General features: G+C 43.3%; 4 protein-coding genes and 1 long non-coding RNA gene across 5 annotated transcripts; 4 read left to right on the plus strand and 1 right to left on the minus strand.

Moving 5' to 3' along the window:
- The first annotated feature begins 125 nt into the window (after positions 1–125).
- guca1c (guanylate cyclase activator 1C) lies at positions 126–3,561 on the plus strand. The gene is made up of 4 exons (XM_060075662.1): positions 126–917; positions 1,251–1,400; positions 2,551–2,638; positions 3,001–3,561. Exons 1-4 carry the CDS (start codon positions 723–725, stop codon positions 3,135–3,137), a joined length of 570 nt encoding a protein of 189 aa, XP_059931645.1. The 5' UTR covers positions 126–722; the 3' UTR covers positions 3,138–3,561.
- Positions 3,562–4,483: 922 nt separating this feature from the next.
- thrsp (thyroid hormone responsive) lies at positions 4,484–5,165 on the plus strand. Its single transcript, XM_060075663.1, has one exon. The coding sequence runs from the start codon at positions 4,559–4,561 to the stop codon at positions 4,982–4,984; it is 426 nt and encodes a 141-aa protein (XP_059931646.1). The 5' UTR covers positions 4,484–4,558; the 3' UTR covers positions 4,985–5,165.
- Positions 5,166–5,385: 220 nt separating this feature from the next.
- Positions 5,386–7,192, minus strand: ndufc2 (NADH:ubiquinone oxidoreductase subunit C2). The gene is made up of 3 exons (XM_060075665.1): positions 6,938–7,192; positions 6,526–6,669; positions 5,386–5,577 (listed from the first exon to the last, which is right to left on the minus strand). Exons 1-3 carry the CDS (start codon positions 7,074–7,076, stop codon positions 5,528–5,530), a joined length of 333 nt encoding a protein of 110 aa, XP_059931648.1. The 5' UTR covers positions 7,077–7,192; the 3' UTR covers positions 5,386–5,527.
- A 380-nt stretch (positions 7,193–7,572) lies between these two features.
- Positions 7,573–16,146, plus strand: rab30 (RAB30, member RAS oncogene family). The gene is made up of 5 exons (XM_060075661.1): positions 7,573–7,691; positions 11,624–11,765; positions 12,326–12,409; positions 13,703–13,886; positions 15,150–16,146. The coding sequence occupies exons 2-5, from the start codon at positions 11,673–11,675 to the stop codon at positions 15,398–15,400; spliced, it is 612 nt and encodes a 203-aa protein (XP_059931644.1). The 5' UTR covers positions 7,573–7,691; positions 11,624–11,672; the 3' UTR covers positions 15,401–16,146.
- A 967-nt stretch (positions 16,147–17,113) lies between these two features.
- On the plus strand, positions 17,114–18,489 carry LOC132474529 (uncharacterized). The gene is made up of 2 exons (XR_009529673.1): positions 17,114–17,181; positions 17,248–18,489. It is a non-coding gene; the product is annotated as an uncharacterized LOC132474529 (long non-coding RNA).
- Positions 18,490–18,543: the final 54 nt, after the last annotated feature.

Here is an 18,543-nt window from a genome sequence, read left to right on the forward strand (position 1 = left end):
TATCTGAACAAGACTCCATTTGTGCTTAAACCTTACTCCAATTAGCTTTCTGAGGTCATTAACTCAAGGGTTCACATACCTTTTCCAAAATCACTGAGTTTTCTTTGGTTCCGAAATTTGTGTTATTATTTTAGACACATATTTGTCAATACCCAATATTTTTATATTTAAAGAAATACAATAGAACAATTGAAACATAACAATAGAACATACAAACTTTGGGCTAATTTAGAAACGTAACCCTAAAATCACTGAAGACTTTCCATAGTATGGATCGAGTTTGAGCAACCCATCCACACATGCATACAATGAATGCATGTGTGAATGGGTTTATACGAATGGCTCTACAAACAGTCACTGTTTGGAGGAGCCAAAGGTACATACAACCTGGCCTGGTGCCCTTCCTCCAATACCATGTATTCTGGAAGTGGTTCCCACCCCTGAAGCTGCGTGCCAGGTAACACCAAGGCGTTCCTGGAAGACTTATCCCATTAGAGGGGTTTATTTCCCCCTTGAGACACTAGAAGACTAAGAGATCATGCCAATGACACACCACCGGCTTCTGTCAGTCCCCTAGCACTCCCTCTCGGGTGATCTCCATCTATCCCTCCGTGCCCACCCGCCGTCCACCCCGGTACCGCTGCCGCCGCTGCTCTCCGGGGACATCCTCAGCTACCGTCGTCGGCAGAAGAAAGGTGTTCGTCGATCGAGAAGCAGACGATATGGGTGCCCACGGGTCGAACCTGGACGCCATCTTGGAGGAGGACATGCACCACTGGTACAACAAGTTCATGCGAGAGTCGCCGTCGGGTCTCATCACCCTGTTTGAGCTGAAGAGCATGCTGCAGATGAAAGGCATGACCGAGGAAGCCAGCAGCTATGTGGACCAGATCTTTTTAACCTTTGACATGGATGGGGTAAGAGGACCACGTTATACATGCTTTGGGGGCTACTCTATTCTGTAGAAGGCCCTGCACAGGTCCCCATGATGGTGAAACACTCATCGGATGTCTATGGAGGTTAAGGAAGAGCATGGAGCGTGAGCTAGACGCGTGTGTTTTTCTCTTGGAGATGATAGCCAATACTGCAGTTTATTCCAAAAGAAATTGATCATATACATTATGAAATAATTTTTGTATATTAAAGGTATAAAGTGTATTGCAAGGCTTCACCGCAAAAAAAAACAATACTTTTTTATCTTCCAGGCATCAAGTTTCATGGTGCATTCCCTGCTTTGTCATTCTCTACAGGACGGATACATAGACTTTGTTGAATACATTGCAGCAGTGAGTTTACTGCTCAAAGGGGAAATCAACCAGAAACTCAAGTGGTACTTCAAGCTCTTCGATCAAGATGGGAATGGAAAAATCGACAAGGACGAAATGGAGACTATATTTAAGGTGCGTGTCCTTTTCAACGGTGTGAAGGGACCCTCAGGTGTGAAGTGCAGTTCTTTCTCTGTAATCCTTCGCTTGGGAAGCTTAACGTGCTAAACGGGGGAGTTAACCTGTACATGAACTAGACTATTACGTGTAATCTCTGTGATCTTGGGTCTTCTTGTAGTTATTTATATCTTTACTTTCTATTGCTTTCTTGCGGAAGACGACTAGGGACACGTGTGATGTGAATAATAATTCAACTTTGTAGTCCGATTCTGAGTTTAAAGTCACAATTATTGATGGGGACCACACGCTGACCTACGGAAGATAGAGAGGAGGAGTAGGGCACACATGCCTTTTCTTTATAGTTCTGAGATTAAAGTCAGAATTCTGAGAATGAATTCAGATTTTAATCTCTGAATTCTCAGAAAATTCACATGTCACCTACATTTACATTTAGGGCATTTAGCAGACGCTTTTATCCAAAGCGACTTGCAATAAGTACATTCGTCATAAGAAGTGAAACAATATATCGCTGTCGGTACAGAAAGGATGTTCATAGCACCAAGTGCAAGTACAACAATCGCTAGGCTAACCAATTCCCTGTGTTACAGCAATGATAGCATCTACTGCAGTTGCTACACAGTTAAGTACTATAATACAATACAATACAATACAACACAACACAATACAGTGTACAATGGTGGCCAGAAGGGGGAGGGTGGCTATGCAGAGTCGAGGTGTACTCTGAACAGGTGAGTCTTGAGTCTTTTTCGGAAGATAGTGAGCGGAGCACCTAAATCACAGATAGGAAAAAAGGCAGCTGATGACGGCCTTTAGCTTGCATTTAAGTTGCCTCGTCATGGGGCTTGCTCTGCTTTTAGGTCTCGCAGCAAGCGCCTGTATCATAAGTGACAATCAATGGATTCAGCGACATGACTTCAAGGAGTAAGGGCATCTTGCTCCAAGTTGCTTACAGGTAGACTGGAAATGGGGTTCGAACTCAGAACCTTTTGAGTCCAACACCCTAGCCACCAGCGACTAGACTATCCTGCCCCCATGTGATTCATTTTAATCCTCACCATGTTGCAATGGCGGTTCTCCAGCTAAAAAGTGGATTTACTTGCATCAGTGATGCTACCGCTAACTGACGGTGTTGTTGCTCCTGTAGGCAATTCAAGACATCACTAGGAGTTACGAGATCCCACCTGAGGACATTGTGACTCTTGTTTATGAGAAGATTGACGTAAATGGAGAAGGTAAGCAGCATGAATGCGCTTTAGAACAAGAGCAAGCCACACATATTGATGTTGGACCAATTCTTATTGGCACATGTATATCATATTTATAACTGGCACATGCAACAAAAGGAATGTAGACTGTAAAATTAGTCTAGTGTCTATAATTTTCTTAAAGCCAGCTAGTACAGAACCTCACAAAAGGCCTTATCTAAAAGAAGAAACTGTGTATACACGTGCATATCTTGTATAGCTCACATATATACAGAAAGTCCCCCAATATCTAGATTGTTCGAAGGAACTCAAACGCATTGATCGCAGGGATGAATAGTCACATCACGATGAAACGAAGATGACTATTGACGGTATCTTTCTCCCTGAAGGGGAGTTGACCCTGGAGGAGTTTATCAGCGGAGCCCGGCTGCATAGCGACATCATGGATATGCTCTCCAAGATGATGGACCTCACCCATGTCCTCGAGATAATCGTCATGGGGCAGAAGACCAAAGCTGTCAACTGACAAACCTTTGTAATTCCCATTACGGGGGATTAACAATGGAAGAGAGAAGGGTTTGGGAGAGCTGGAAAAGGCTGAATTTCAAAGGCAAACTGCATTGTGTTCAGAGAGCTTCAAGTGCCAAGTTTTGTTTTTGTTTATCTCTGGAGATGGATTTTGGATGAGTTGACTTTGATCAGTAGTCTGAAAGATAGGTCTCTGTTTGTCTCTAAAGTTTGTAATGCAAAGCATCCGGGACACCTTCAGTTCTGTTTCAGGTTGCATTGATACCGTTTTAAACGGTAGTTCTTTCAAAGGTACGAATAGATCCAGAAACCCATGTCTAGTATGATGACGCACAAGATGTTTAGTCGTTTTGACGAAGTGTTATTTCAAATAGACGAACATGTTGCCTTATTCATCAATACAATCTGTTTTTGATTTCATATTCACTGCAGTCTTGTGATCTTTCCTCAAAAGTTAGATGGGAACTATTGCCCAACGTATAGTTTGAGGCAGCTGTTAGGCATACATTGATGGTAGGCCATCCTATGTGAAATGGAATATAGTATATGATTTATTGAGGTAGGAGATGTAGGAGGTAGGAGTCACCTGTAAATTTTGGGAAAAACAAGTGTGCTTAGTGTTCAAGACGTTACATTAGATGAATCTACCTATCCTAGTAACCCTAAGCCTCTTATCAACAGCTTGCTAAATGGTTTAACATAATGTCTAACAAGTCGAGGAAAGAATTTAATTTATAGTGAGCCTGCAAAGGTTAGTGTCCATGCAAAGGTTAGTTTCCATTAGTAGTTTGCAATTGATGGCAATATTGCTAAATACACACGCATGCAAGCGCACACAAACATCCAAATAAATCCTATTTATTCCCAGTTTTCTTTCTCACCCTGCAGTATAACCGAGATCATCCAGACCCAACAAGTGTTCTGTATTTAGATTTCGGAGGGCTGCTGAAGTTCAATCTACCCAAGTTCAAACAAATTATCTGTGCCATGTTTCATGCAAACATGTGAGCTGAGGACGTGCCATTTTTAAAACATCATGTTCTGGGCATGACCTTTGGTAAAGACAAGCCCCCCTCTAGACGAATCCCCACAAAAGGAGGTAATTTATGGAAATGATCCATCTGTGTAGTTAATGATTTAACAAGACATGCAGTGAGTTGCTGGACTTTCAGACACTATTTCAAGCCCGGAGAAAGTTCAAATGAAGTAAATCAAATATAGATAAGAACTTGACCGCACATACCCTCCACAATGCACCCCAACATCTAATCTGACCTCAAGAACCACTCCCAGAACAGGCCACCTTCTGCATCCGATAAAAGCAGCGCTCTGTGCTCTTGATGCTTTGCACTGCACGCAAGCTTTGCCCTCCTTCACCACCGCAGCAGCAGCCAAGCCAACCGCACTCACACCGCAACCATGCAGTCGGCCGACAACAGACTCAACAAGAACAGCATGGTGCTGGCACTGAGGAGGTACAGCGCTGCCGTGAACCACATGGAGCACACGGTCCTCCTTCCCACCCTACTACGGGACGTCCCCTCCGACGACATCTCGGACGGAGAGGTGGAGGAGGAGGCGTCTCAGGACCTGTACCAAAACTATCTGACCCTGAAGGCCATCAAGGTCACGGTGGAGAGTGGACTGATCCCGCTGGACGACCGACGGTCGGCCAAGAGCAGAGCGGCGACCCCGAGCCCGACCTCAGGGTCCCTGGTGGAGGCCGACCAGGAGGCCCTGTTTCACTTCCACCTGAGCGGTCTTTTCTCTGTGCTGGGTCACCTCACCAAGAAGTCCCAGAGCCTCACGGAAAAGTACAAGGAGATCATTGGGGTGGCGTATTGAGACGATGAAATGTGGACTTTGATGCACCTTGTCGAAAAGCCTCAGAGCGGGGTTCATATGTTGCATATGATGGAGAATATAGCTCAGAATGTCTCAGAAGAAACTGTTAAAACTGTTTACATGTAATGGTAAAACTGATGCCGGCGGAATACGGAAACGGAATAAAAAACATGGCCAGAAATGTTGTGCATTGCTGTATTTTGTGGGGCTTTTGATTTATACCTTTTCCCTCTTTGCATTCAATGTCGCAATATCTGTCATCTGCGATTTTTTCCATATTTTTCATTATGTAATCCAAGAGCACACTTAATCCAAACTAAAAGCAATTTAATGCTTTTAATTTGTTTTGATAGCCTATTTTTTCCTAACTTTTAAAAGGAATAATAAATAGAAATTAAGAGTACTTTTTAAATCAGATTTTAATTTATTTACATAGATATTTCACAACAAGTAATAGAACAAGTTTGCATCACAGAGTGGTGGTTGGGAAGGTGGTTTTCAGCCAACTGTTCTGCCTTGTCCTGTCCAATCGATCGCCGGTGTCTAGCGGACAGGGTGGAAGGGCTCCATGACCTCGGCTAAAGTCTTCTTCTCTGATGGGTCATAGAAATCAAACACATGAACAACGTGATTACTATTTAAAATCAGTAGGCTGCTCAATGCTATCTCGATTATTAATTTTAACTCCATAGCACTACCATTTTATTCAACCTTTAACTGAATGAGGGTACGATAGGTATGAAGTGCTGTGTAATCCAACTCTAGAACAGGGGGCTAGATCTACATTAGACCATTATCCACAATTGTATGGAGGTCACCGCGTAGAATTATGACTTAAAGTGCAGAAAGACCTGACACTACCTTCTAAAAAAAAAAAAAAATATATATATATATATGGGACTTTTTTATATTGCTAAATCACCATAGCAACAGCATACATGATAAACCGAGGAATCCATCTTACATAATCAATATGTAAAGTAAACGTTGAGTTTCTTTTAAAATATATCCTGATTTCCCATTTCCAAAATTGTAGACTTGCAATGGATTATCTTAAGCATTCAGAGAGGATTTTTCACTACACTAGAGTTAGAGACATATTGGTTGAAGTGAGAACCAAAGCTTTAATATCTACCTGCCCTGTTAAAAAAATATCCTTAAAATTTGATTTGAGGGTTGTGATTAATGTCCCAAATATGGTAATGTGTGTAATGAGACCACTGCTGTATAGTTTTGTGATGTGAAGAAATGTTCTCAATAGCTTCTATTCGATAATAACATGTTTGGAACACGTTTCACTTTTTTCTCTTAATTATCTTTGGCTTCTCTACACTTAGCTCTAGCTGTAACTGGAGACCTAACTGGCATTTTAAACACCATTGATTTACTTTAAGTGGTAGGTATGCTACTTCATTTCTTCTAGAGTAATTAAATAATGGATTATCCTTTGCACTAACAGGACAAACAGTTTAAGTGCAAAGTAATGTGTTATAATAGTACATGCACTACTCAGGCCCAACCAATAGGATAAAGGTGTTTACCACTTCTTGGAAAGGCGTCTGGGTGCAGGCTGATGTACTGGTACATGTCTCGGTCGAGTTTAGAATAGATGTAGTTCTCGTATTTGGAGATGTGGTAGCCAAGGAACCAACCAATGGTCGAAAATAAGACCTGTCGATGGACACCTTTAAAAGAGGAAGAAAATGTAAATTTAGCAATTTTGCGATGAAAACATTGCTGTTCATGTCCGCAGGTTGAAAACAGATCCTTGTGTGTTGTTGTCGGATGTTCCCAGTACTGCGGTAACCTTTAGAGTTAAACCAATAACAAAGGCCATTCACACGCCTGCTTGGTAAATTATCATTATATGTACATCTGGAGGACTTCTGTTTTCAGTGTCCAGAATATATATATATATTGTGCACACTGTAGAAAACCGAACAGACGTCTCACCTGATTTGAGAGGCGGCCTGTGGCAGAAGGCGTTATGAAGCATCGCTGTACTCCAGCCGACAAACCCCAGCCACACCGAGTTCCTGTTAACAATGGCAGGGGGCGGCAGGGCCTTGGCCTCGTCCGGTACCAGACCCATGTTGAGACGATAACCTCCCGGTACCGAGTTATTGATATTAGAGTATGATCTCCTCTCCCGGTTACAAGCTCTCGACTCAAGGGCAATAGGGTGCAACACGGAAACTTCGCCGGCGTAAACACGCAGCCGCTTGATGGGTTCCGCTCGTTTATTGTTTGGATTTTACTTTATGCGATTTATCTTCTTCTCTTCTCTATCTACTGTGTGTAAACGTGTATATTTATGAAATTAATTCAATTAATTACAGCTTCTTTAAAACGGTTACATAAGTATGCCACTTGCATATTTAGGCTAGTTCAATTAAATTGCTTCGGGATAGCAACTTTAAAAATAAGAAACATAATCTAAAAATATGGCGAATAAATAAATATATCTGAGCATAATTTGACAATATAGTATAGAATCATATATATTTTTAAATGACCATATTTTATTATCTATCTGATCAGCACAGTCTAGGCAAATCAGGGACTGATGACATCATTGGAAACGCAGTCCTCGCTCTCTGACTTCGGAGAAGCTGCAGATGATGAGGGATACGCCAAGCCCAGCTGTAGCCGAGCCTTCTTTCATGTTTTCACCGATGCATACCAAGTAACGTTACAATTGGGGAGTGTCCCCCTGTTTTGGTGAGTAAAAAACGAACGATTTACTGTTGAATCCGCCCAGGGTTGAGGTTTTATGATTTCTTCTCTTCATGCATTTCATTTTCTCCTAGTGCCAAAATGGCCAGTGGGACGGTAGCTCTCTAGTTCTTGCTCCAATTGCTATCTCCGTGGCTCTTCCACCCTGTATTAGACAGATTAGATTACACATAAAGAGTGAAATAACTACAAATATTTCCCTGCATGAATGTGTGCATCCTCGTTTAGATTCTAAGTAACGCCTCGTCATGAAATTCACTTAATTGGGAAACAAGGGGTTTAAAGGCGATCCTAAGAAAGCCACACATTTCTATAGGCATACGTTAGATTGCATAGATTTTTCAATCTACGTTAATGTAAAACAACATAACCCTTCGGAAATGTAAATTCATTTATGCTGTTTTATCTGTGGTTGAAAATTCTAACTATCGCTATTGTCATGTGATCTGGTTCGGTTATTGATTCGACTCGATGGATAATGTCATCATGATCATGTGTCAGAATAACAGACATGGATTTGTTTTCACTGAATCAGACCCCGCATTTGTCTTTACATTGGACTTATAACGTTGTTATAATGTTGCAATTTTGGGGTGTTTTCTCTCGAAGCACCAGGTGCCATATGCAGCCCTAAACCAAAGATATAGTACACTCTCATACATTCGTAAAGCATTTGCGATACAGCTTTGTCATTAAAGTCAGAACATAAGTTTGTTGAGCACATTGTTATCGTTGGGAGAAAAAAAGAAATGCTTTAAGCAAGGCTGGATAATAAACGGTAGGAGGCATTATATACTCACATCAAGCTTATTTCTGACTACCAATGTCAACGGCCGGCAGTTGGTGAACTACTTAGGCCTACATATATATTGTAGATGACTAATACGATAGTTTAAATAATGCACAGTAAATCTAGAATAAGTAATGCAGATTGTAACATTATCAAAAATGTATTGCATTAGTATCACTGTAGAATATCTGATACCATATCATAACAATGTGATTGTTAATGTAAGTCACAACCTCATATTGCTAATAACAGACTAACACCTATCTAATGTTGTTAATAAACTAGCTAATGAACTTGTTTCTGAAAAAGACAAGGTAGGCGGTAGGCACTGTTTGCATTATTTAGTTATTTGGGTTAGACTGGCTGGATTATTTCAATTAGAATTAAAATGTATTTTTTCATCAGATGGTGTGCGTCCAATAGGCCTATATAGCCAACCTGGCCACCCACAGAGATTGTTCACCCTCACATTACTGTAAAGTGTTTTTAGCTAAATGCATCTGCGAGCATATTATTATAATGGTAGATAATATTACATGGCTTTGTCATTTCGATCTGCGTTGTTTTGAGTTCTGAGAGCTCTTGCTGTTTCCTTGGTCTGCACTGACTCTGTTCGTCTCGTTTGACGCAAGCAAAAGGATTCGTACACTAAGAAGCTAAGATCGTGTGACGCTGTCTCAGATGTGAGGAATACAATGTAAAATGCTGTCCACTAATCATGCATATTCGAATGGCCATTTCAGACGTTAAAGATCCCATGCCATGCTATTTATGGATGCTTTAATATAGGTATTAGTGGGCCACAAACACAGTATTCAAAGACGTCCCCGAAATTCAGCCGTGGTGCAGAGTTACAGCCACTCCGAACCAGTCGCACATTGAGCTTCCCCCAAACGCGCTGTTTCGGTGGGCGTGTCAAGGCAGGTCAAGGAGGGGGGTGGAGGTGTGGCCCTGAGCAGCTTGTAGCCACAGTACCATGCGCTCTTGTTACGGTGGGCGTGTCAAGGCAGGTCAGGGAGGGGGGTGGGGGTGTGGCCCTGAGCACCTTGTAGCCACACCACAGTACCATGCGCTCTGTTTACGGTGGATGCATCGCAATGGCTCTTAGAAACACATATTATACATAGATATCTATATCATATAATATATAATATATATTATCACCTGGCCCTGAGCAGCTTGTAGCCACGGTACCATGCGCTCTGTTTACGGTGGATGTATCGCAATGGCTCTTAGAAACCCATATTATGCATAGATATCTATATCATATAATATATATTATCATGGCCAAAAGCTGTGTGAGCCTCCAGACGATAGGCTATTATGAATCTCTAACGACCGCGTCTTCTTCAGATTGATGTGGAAGTGGAAGAACCAGAGACGTCGGAGAACCCGACGAAGTCCTTTGTGATTCATTATATCGTCTGGAGAGGTGCACACAGCTTGAACTCCCTGAAGTACATGAACCACGACATGGAGGAGAAGGGGATTGTTGGCCGCGAATGTATCCCGCTTGAGCCCTGCTTCCCGCCGCCTCGGCAGCGGTCAGCGCTAATCACCGCCTCCTGAAGCCGAGGCGGTGGTCCATCGGCAGCGAGGCTCCGGCGGGAGACGACCGCGGTCAACAATCCCTTTCTCCTCCATGTCGTGGTTCATGCCTACTTCAGGGAGTCAAAGCCAAAGTTCCTTTCCCCCAATTCATTCTCAACCATGGCTGAGATAACCCCCACTACGAGTCTCGTTGTAGAAATACCAGAGACGAGAGTCCGACGTGTTATGCGCCATCACACCAACAGCAGAACGGTTATCCAAATAACAAGGAAGTGTACAACACTTGCGTTACAGTCCTGGAGCTCTACATCTAAATAATATCATATAATACATAGATATCTATATCAAATAATACATATTATCACGGCCAAAAGCTGTGTGCACGTCCAGACGATATAATGAATCACAAAGGACTTCGTCGGGTTCTCCGACGTCTCTGGTTCTTCCACTTCCACATCAATCTGTAGTAGACAGAACCGCGCGCTGCCTGCTGCCTGCTGCCTGCTGCCTGCGCGAGGCACCACCGCCCGGCTGCCCGCTGCCGGGCGGTGGTGCTTCGCGGCGGTGGTGCCTCGCGGCAACCGGCAGCAGGCAGCATGTCGCAGTTCATGTACTTCGATGTCGTTCTGCCATTGCATTCAAAATTCTGTAACTAGCCTGTTACTACGATCTAAGCAACTACCGTACACGTATTAGCATTAAGCACTAGCTCAATCACGACTCCTTCAGAATTCTTGTGGGTGGTTACGAACCAAACAAGTGGGCAGGGCCATGAATAATAGTTTGACAACGCTACGTCACAGTGTCACCTTATCCAGATCGGCTCATTTCTTCTGCCTTTTTCCTTTCATTGCCTATTGCATTCAGCAGACAAACTGCATAGATTTCAAACTTACCACAGCTCACAAACTTATTCAGACCTATGTTATTTAACAAACAATAGGAAAAATGTGATTTTAATGGCATGGGCTCTTTAATGCATTTTTGCCTAACTACTACCTGCTAATAAATGATCTGTGTCTGTATTCACTGACTTACCCCTACCTGCTCCCGAATGACCTGTCTCTGTCTCTGTATTCTCTCTCTCTCTCTCTCTCTCTCTCTCTCTCTCTCTCTCTCTCTCTCTCTCTCTCTCTCTCTCTCTCTCTCTCTCTCTCTCTCTCTCTCTCTCTCTCTCTCTCTCTCTCTCTCTCTCTCTCTCTCTCTCTCTCTCTCTCTCTCTCTCTCTCTCCCTCTCTCTCCAATCAATACCTTAACCTCTTAGAGTCGGAACAGAGGTGCTAACATGCTGCCTGAGCAAGCAGCCTGAGTGTTAAATTGAACTGAAGTGACAGCTTTCCATTCAGAGGTTTTCCATTACCTATGTTAGGAGCAAACATCTGATGTGCTTGCCTCTTTTACATAGTTATTGAATGACGATAGTTAACAAGACGGAAGATAATCAACACAACAAATCCATCTTGATAGTGAATTTGCGATAACGTTGCATCATTCCAGCTCCATCTATTCAACATCTGGGCCCTCAAGGCCATTGATCTAAAATGGCTCTTTAATTCACCGAGCGTCCTTCCTGTGTTTCTATCCCTCCTTCCCGCCCACAGCCCAGCCAAGATGAGCATGGAAGACTATGATTACCTGTTCAAGATCGTCCTGATCGGGAACGCCGGCGTCGGAAAGACATGCCTCGTCCGACGCTTCACTCAGGTCGGTATCCGTGGCAACTAGGGCTCAAAATGTAGAGGGTAGCGTAAGTCAGTCATTCCGGCTGACTGGACCAGGTTGCCGGTTAGATTCCGCTGCCCCTTCTGCTGCTGTGAGTCCTGAGGTGTCCTTGAGCTAGCTGTGCAATTGGACCCCCGATGAGAAGGGTGTCATCTTGAATAACTGTCTTCTCTGAGTTCTAGTGCTACATGGCCAGTGGCCACATAAGTTATGACGGGCTTTGGGTGATCCCAGCGGTTCGCTCTAAAAGTGCAACTCACAAGTTGTACTAGATCTGAAGGGCAGTTTTACCACAAGTTGTGATGTTGATCATCCATGACAAGCCTTTTTAACCCTATGGTGACATAAAACATGGGGGTGTATGATGTCACCATATTGTGCGATGGATAGGTTGGGATTCACCAGTTGGTACAGTCCACCTGGAAGGGGTGGTTGGTTGATCTATCCCATCATATGTCAGGGATGAAATAGGGAACCCTTTATATTCCAACCCATCTTGTGACCCAACCCTTCACACGCAATCATTTCTCTGTGGTTTCCAGGGTCTCTTCCCTCCGGGCCAAGGTGCCACCATCGGAGTGGACTTCATGATTAAGACGGTCGAGATCAAGGGGCAGAAGGTGAAGGTAAGAGAATCTCCGATTGCTCCGACCAAAGTAATGTTCAGTAATGCCAAGTGACGCTCCTTTGGTGGTTCATCATCTGACTCTTGCACTTTGTTTTTTTTGCTCCTCGGTTGAGAAATGACTTTGTTGCTATGCTTCGCTTTAATACACTACAAGAGTTAAGCTAATTGTAATTCAATAATTATCAGAAATTTGTGGAATGGTAATAATAAGTATCTATTTTATAACTAGCCTTGACTTTCTGGTTATCTACTGTGCACTCTTGTCTAGTTAGAAAACTAGGTTGTTAAGCAATACTCAAATTTTGGTTGTGGTTGATTTTTTTCCACATACTCACTTGTCGGTGGCTTTGGATAAATGCTGCGTGTGTGGCTAAATGTGTCTGAATGTCAAACGCAAATCTCATTTCATCCAGGGTGTCCGCGCATCCTTAAAAAGTCTTAAAAAGTCTTAAATTCATGTTTCTAAATTTAAGGCCTTGAAAAGTCTTAAATTCGTTCCAAATGTTATATGCTGGTCTTAAATACTGTAACTCAAGGTCTTAAATTTGTCGGGGCATTCTTTTTCTCGTTGGACTTTTCAGGAAGGACATGTCGAGAGACTTCTTTCTTGCTAGCTGCATATATAAATGATTATCTGCGTGCTTGCTAGCTAGTCTGCGACAGGTGAATGAGTCTCATTGAGTGACACACATGCTATGCTTGGGTTATAATACAGCAGGATCCCCCCCACCATCGTGTGTTTTGGGTCTTAAATTTCATTCAAGGTGGTATTAAAAAGCAGTGTTTCCCCTACCATTGTTCAGGCCTGGCGGGCCGCCAGGCCAACGAGCGCCCCCGCCAGGCCAACGAGCGCCCCCGCCAGGCCAACAACCGGCCAAAAAATAAATAATAATAAAAAATAAATGAATAAATAAAATGCGGTGTCGCGCGTGCGCAGATGATGCCCCATCATAACGGACAATCTGACAGCATTAAGTTATATCATCATTAGCATGGCACCACCAACATTTTTATTGTAAATAAAATTAGTTTATTGTTAATAACGTGTTTATTGAATCATTATCAACTTGTGATGGCTAAGCAAGTGTTTGATATGGAAATAACCAACAAATACTCTAGCATCCCGTGAAAAATGTATGACAAATCACACTATCAGCTCTTACCACCGGGCCTAAAAAAAATTCTAGGGGAAACACTGAAAAGGTCTTAAAAAGTCTTAAATTTGACTTGCTGAAATCTGCAGATACCCTGATTTCATCTCTCTCTTCTTCCTCGACGTCTTGGCTCACAGCTGCAGATCTGGGACACGGCGGGCCAGGAGCGGTTTCGCTCCATCACGCAGAGCTACTACCGCAGCGCCAACGCTCTCATCCTGACCTACGACATCACCTGCGAGGACTCCTTCCGTTGCCTCCCCGAATGGCTGAAGGAGATCGAGCAGTACGCCAACAGCCAGGTGGTGACCATACTCGTCGGTGAGGAAAGCAACGGCAGCACTTTGGTACTCTCTGGTCTCCTGGAGGCAGAGTTTCAGTGTTAGGTCAGGGGGAACAGGAACGGGATAGGTTGTTTACCTCCCGGATGAAAAGGTCCCTGGTCAATGTTGGCAACCTAACCAAAGATAAGATGCAGTTTATAAAACATGACATATTACGGTGTTGCAGCATAAACACAGATGCAATAAAACTAAAAGAAATATAGAGAAAATATGAGCATATACAAAATAGGATAAGTAAAGGTGTAGATGCAAAATTGTACGTACATTATATCCACTGTTGAAGTAGCTAATACTGACAGTATATGCTACATCACTGTAGCTACATTGTAGTGTAGTGTATAGGATAGTGTTCTCGTTAAGGTGTTTGACTCCCAGCTGAAAGGTACTGGGTGTGATTTCTGTCTACAATCAAAGCTGTGGGCATCCTTGAGTAAGATATCCTTACAAGCCCTACCTACTCCTTAATCACATTAATTAAATTCACTTGTGAGTCAGATTGTGATCAATATGTAAATGTCATCATGAGAAAGATGTAACGTGAAGAACAACGGGCATCTAAAATAAATACCTAATTAAATGTAACCAAATGCATTGCTCACAATAACGTATGATCCTTAATGCGTACTGCAGATTACAGGACATTAAAAAAAGATTTTTTAGCATGCATAAATAAAAAAGCAACCGTGTTTTGTTCCTCTGTATACGTAGCTGTCCCACTTTAGGGACCGATTTAGGGTGAAATAAATGGAGCAATAGTCAGCAGCTGAGCTCTCATGATGATGAATGCAAGTGGTCATTAGCTAATGCGCGCAGAAGCAAACAGATAGAAAACATGGGCACATTTAGGTTCACTTAAAATATTCATGTAAAATAAGTCCCAGTCCTATATGCACAAACCTCAAAATGTATTGGGAGAAGGCATTCAGGTGTTATTTGTAATTTCGATGGGATTTCTGTGAATGGATTTGTTCCCTCCGAATGTTCAAAATACTTGATAGCACAATGTAAGTTTCATATACAACATTCATTTGAGGTTTTGCCTCATACGAATGATGTTTGAATGTTGTGCTTAACGCCAAATGTATTCGATTCATTCAAATTATATGTATCAATTTATATTATAATCATATATGATAATTATATATGGACGAGGATGAAGGATGAAACAACAGCCTTTTTGCTACAGAACCGACCCAACCGATCTACAGAGGGTAATCACCCACTTCCTGTCCCCCAACAGGTAACAAGATCGACCTGTCTGAGAAGCGGGAGGTGCATAGACACCGGGCGCAGGACTTTGCCGAGTCCCAGAGCATGGTGTACCTGGAGACCTCGGCCAAGGAGTCGGACAACGTGGAGAAGCTCTTCCTCGACCTGGCCTGCGAGCTGATCCGGGAGGCCAAGCAGAACAAGCTGGACAACAGCGATGCCGCGCCCATGCTGGGCGAAGGCAAGAACATCAGCTACCTGAGCTGCTGCAGCATCAACTAGCAGCCCCAGTACAGCCCTCCTCAGGGGGTCGGCTGGAGGACAACATGGTCTGCCATGGAGCAGTCAAAACACGCCCACCAACAAATGACCCCCCCCCCCCCCCAGACCTCCGGGGGCGAGATGAGGCTTGAAGCATCTAGGTGTTATTCTATCGCTATTAAAATCCCACCCTGCCTTTTCTAGAACCTCCAAATTCTACCAGGGATTGCTGGTGGTCTTCGATTGGCCAGCCCGGGAACCAATCTGTTATGGTTTCCTCGTTGGGGGAAACAAATTGAGTGGCGGCCATTTTGGATAACAACAATGTGTCTTGAACTGCAACAGGATGCAAAAACTTCAGGATAATTTGGGGTTTCTCCGCATGATGCTTCGAAGGTTTCATGGTTGGACAAGGTTTACAGACGTTCTGTGCGTGTGCATGTGTGTGGTGTGTTTGTGAGTGTGTGTGTATGTGTTTGTGTGTGTGTGTGTATGTGTGTGTGTGTGTGGTGTAGGACGATTCTCTGGTGCTGCGGCTGAAATACAGCACCTCTCTACTGTAGTTCAGAACCAATCGCAATGTTCACCAGCAGTGTTATGAGTGCTAAACGCAGGGGAAAGTATCATGTGGTTGAAGTGTTTTGATGGGGGATGGTTTTAAACTGGGACGGCCATCAGTTTATTCTGACCTTCCAGTCCTTCGCTGTGACATGTCAAGCAAGATTGGGATTCAAAAAGCGAACGTTAAACCTACGCTACTTAACCTTTTCCACTGTAGCCAACATCTTTTGTTCAGCGTTATTTTAGATTATGAGCATCGGAAAGAAAAAACGAAACCAACAAAGTGTGGAGAGGGTGTAACGTAAGGGGTTTGAGAGGGTGTTTCGTATGGTTGGAGGGTATGTTACATAAGGGTGGGAGAGGGTGTTACATTAGGGTGGAGGGGGCGTTAGATTAGGGTGGAGGTGGTGTTACATTAGGGTGGAGGTGGTGTTACATTAGGGTGGAGAGGGTGTTACATTAGGGGTGGAGGTGGTGTTACATTAGGGTGGAGGGGGCGTTACATTAGGGTGGAGAGGGCGTTACATTAGGGGTGGAGGGGGCGTTACATTAGGGGTGGAGGGGGTGTTACATTAGGGTGGAGAGGGTGTTACATTAGGGTGGAGAGGGTGTTACATTAGGATGGAGAGGGTGTTACATTAGGGTGGAGGTGGTGTTACATTAGGGTGGAGAGGGTGTTACATTAGGGTGGAGGTGGTGTTACATTAGGGTGGAGAGGGTGTTACATTAGGGGTGGAGGGGGCGTTACATTAGGGTGGAGGTGGTGTTACATTAGGGTGGAGAGGGTGTTACATTAGGGTGGAGAGGGTGTTACATTAGGGTGGAGAGGGTGTTACATTAGGGTGGAGAAGGTGTTACATTAGGGTGGAGGGGGCGTTACATTAGGGTGGAGAGGGCGTTACATTAAGGGTGGAGAGGGTGTTACATTAGGGTGGAGAGGGCGTTACATTAGGGTGGAGAGGGTGTTACATTAGGGGTGGAGGTGGTGTTACATTAGGGTGGAGGGGGCGTTACATTAGGGGTGGAGAGGGTGTTACATTAGGGTGGAGAGGGCGTTACATTAGGGTGGAGGTGGTGTTACGTTAGGATGGAGAGGGTGTTACATTAGGGTGGAGGTGGTGTTACATTAGGGTGGAGAGGGTGTTACATTAGGGTGGAGAGGGTGTTACATTAGGGTGGAGAGGGTGTTACATTAGGGTGGAGAGGGTGTTACATTAGGGTGGAGGGGGCGTTACATTAGGGTGGAGAGGGTGTTACATTAGGGGTGGAAGGGGCGTTACATTAGGGTGGAGAGGGTGTTACATTAGGGTGGAGGTGGTGTTACATTAGGGTGGAGGTGGTGTTACATTAGGGGTGGAGGGGGTGTTACAGTAGGGCTTGAGAGGGCTTACTTAAGGGGTACACCAACCACCTCTACCTTGTAAAGTCGCCAAGTGAGTTCTAATGGTGGATGTATTTTATTATTGCTTTTCATCACTTCAAATGATTTTGAACTAAAGCGACGGGTGCAGTGAAAAATGCCATATTCAGAAGAGCCGGTTTTGAATACCTTAGCATTACATACATTGCACAATCATTGCTATTCCTACTTAGGATACTAAGATTTGTATGATGATGATTCACTGAGTATGGTGGACTTTTCTAACGTTAATTTAGATAGTTAGCTGTTAACTCCTCGCCCACACGCCATCACAAACTGTGAAAGATGTATGTTATCCCAGTAGAAGTTGTTAATTTTTTTGGTTTAACCTGCTGCTATAAGACATTAATTTGTTTGGCTGTTATGCTTGATAACGTTGACTGAAACTAATCTGTCAGTATGCTTAAAAAAAAACACATGTGTGACGTTGTTGTAAACAAGCTCCCCCTGTGGAGCCTGTTGGTAGTGCAGACGTTGGCGTATACATATACAATGAGAACGAGATCAACGCTTTTCCTCAAAGTGTTATAACTGAAATGGAATACCGTTTTTAATCAATTAACATGTACTTTTAGCTGCCATTGGTTTAACTTATGCCGAACCGTGTGTATCCCTGCCTTTTATCTTCGCTGCCTAGCCATGGATTCTTGATCCTCAGTTGTTTTAAAATAGGTGAATTCATATAGTTTTGTATGAAGGTCGTGTCTGTGTTTCAAACGCGTTCTTCGTGAGGAATCCTGATTGTCCAGCATGTTCTGCCAATCTCTTAACTCTCCTTTATATATTTGCCATACCTGTAACGTACTGTATTGCACAATGCCATTTACTGCACACTTTACTGTAGTGTTTACTTTATCAACTTATTTTTTTTTTGTACTTGACTCGTAGTTTATCTTGGCACTTTGCTGATAATGGTGTTTTTCTTTCCTATAAGCTCTTTTTTTAAAAAAACTGGCTGGTGAGTTACTTTGTTTGCCTTCGACGATAGATTAAATCGTAATTATTCGTTCATTGCTAATCCCTTGCATTTGTTTGGGAATCGCAAGGGAGAGAGAGGTAGGATTTCGTTTGTCTTATGCAAAGTATTCCCTAATGCTACTCTGTATAACATTAAATAATAATTACACTACATGACTCCGTGAATGTCTTTTCGGTTTATTTCGTCACTCTTGAGAGATAATAT

The sequence above is a fragment of the Gadus macrocephalus genome, chromosome 16, assembly GCF_031168955.1.
Source record: "Gadus macrocephalus chromosome 16, ASM3116895v1".
NCBI lineage: Eukaryota > Metazoa > Chordata > Actinopteri > Gadiformes > Gadidae > Gadus > Gadus macrocephalus.

Coding starts and splice junctions, on each gene's coding strand:
- guca1c (XM_060075662.1), top strand. CDS start 723: ATGGGTGCCCACGGGTCGAACCTGGACGCCATCTTGGAGGAGGACATG. Junction 918..1,250: donor TAACCTTTGACATGGATGGG/GTAAGAGGACCA, acceptor CATTCTCTACAG/GACGGATACATAGACTTTGT. Junction 1,401..2,550: donor AAATGGAGACTATATTTAAG/GTGCGTGTCCTT, acceptor TTGCTCCTGTAG/GCAATTCAAGACATCACTAG.
- thrsp (XM_060075663.1), top strand. CDS start 4,559: ATGCAGTCGGCCGACAACAGACTCAACAAGAACAGCATGGTGCTGGCA.
- ndufc2 (XM_060075665.1), bottom strand. CDS start 7,076: ATGGGTCTGGTACCGGACGAGGCCAAGGCCCTGCCGCCCCCTGCCATT. Junction 6,670..6,937: donor CAGGCCGCCTCTCAAATCAG/GTGAGACGTCTG, acceptor CCTCTTTTAAAG/GTGTCCATCGACAGGTCTTA. Junction 5,578..6,525: donor AGACGCCTTTCCAAGAAGTG/GTAAACACCTTT, acceptor ATGACCCATCAG/AGAAGAAGACTTTAGCCGAG.
- rab30 (XM_060075661.1), top strand. CDS start 11,673: ATGAGCATGGAAGACTATGATTACCTGTTCAAGATCGTCCTGATCGGG. Junction 11,766..12,325: donor TCGTCCGACGCTTCACTCAG/GTCGGTATCCGT, acceptor TGTGGTTTCCAG/GGTCTCTTCCCTCCGGGCCA. Junction 12,410..13,702: donor TCAAGGGGCAGAAGGTGAAG/GTAAGAGAATCT, acceptor CTTGGCTCACAG/CTGCAGATCTGGGACACGGC.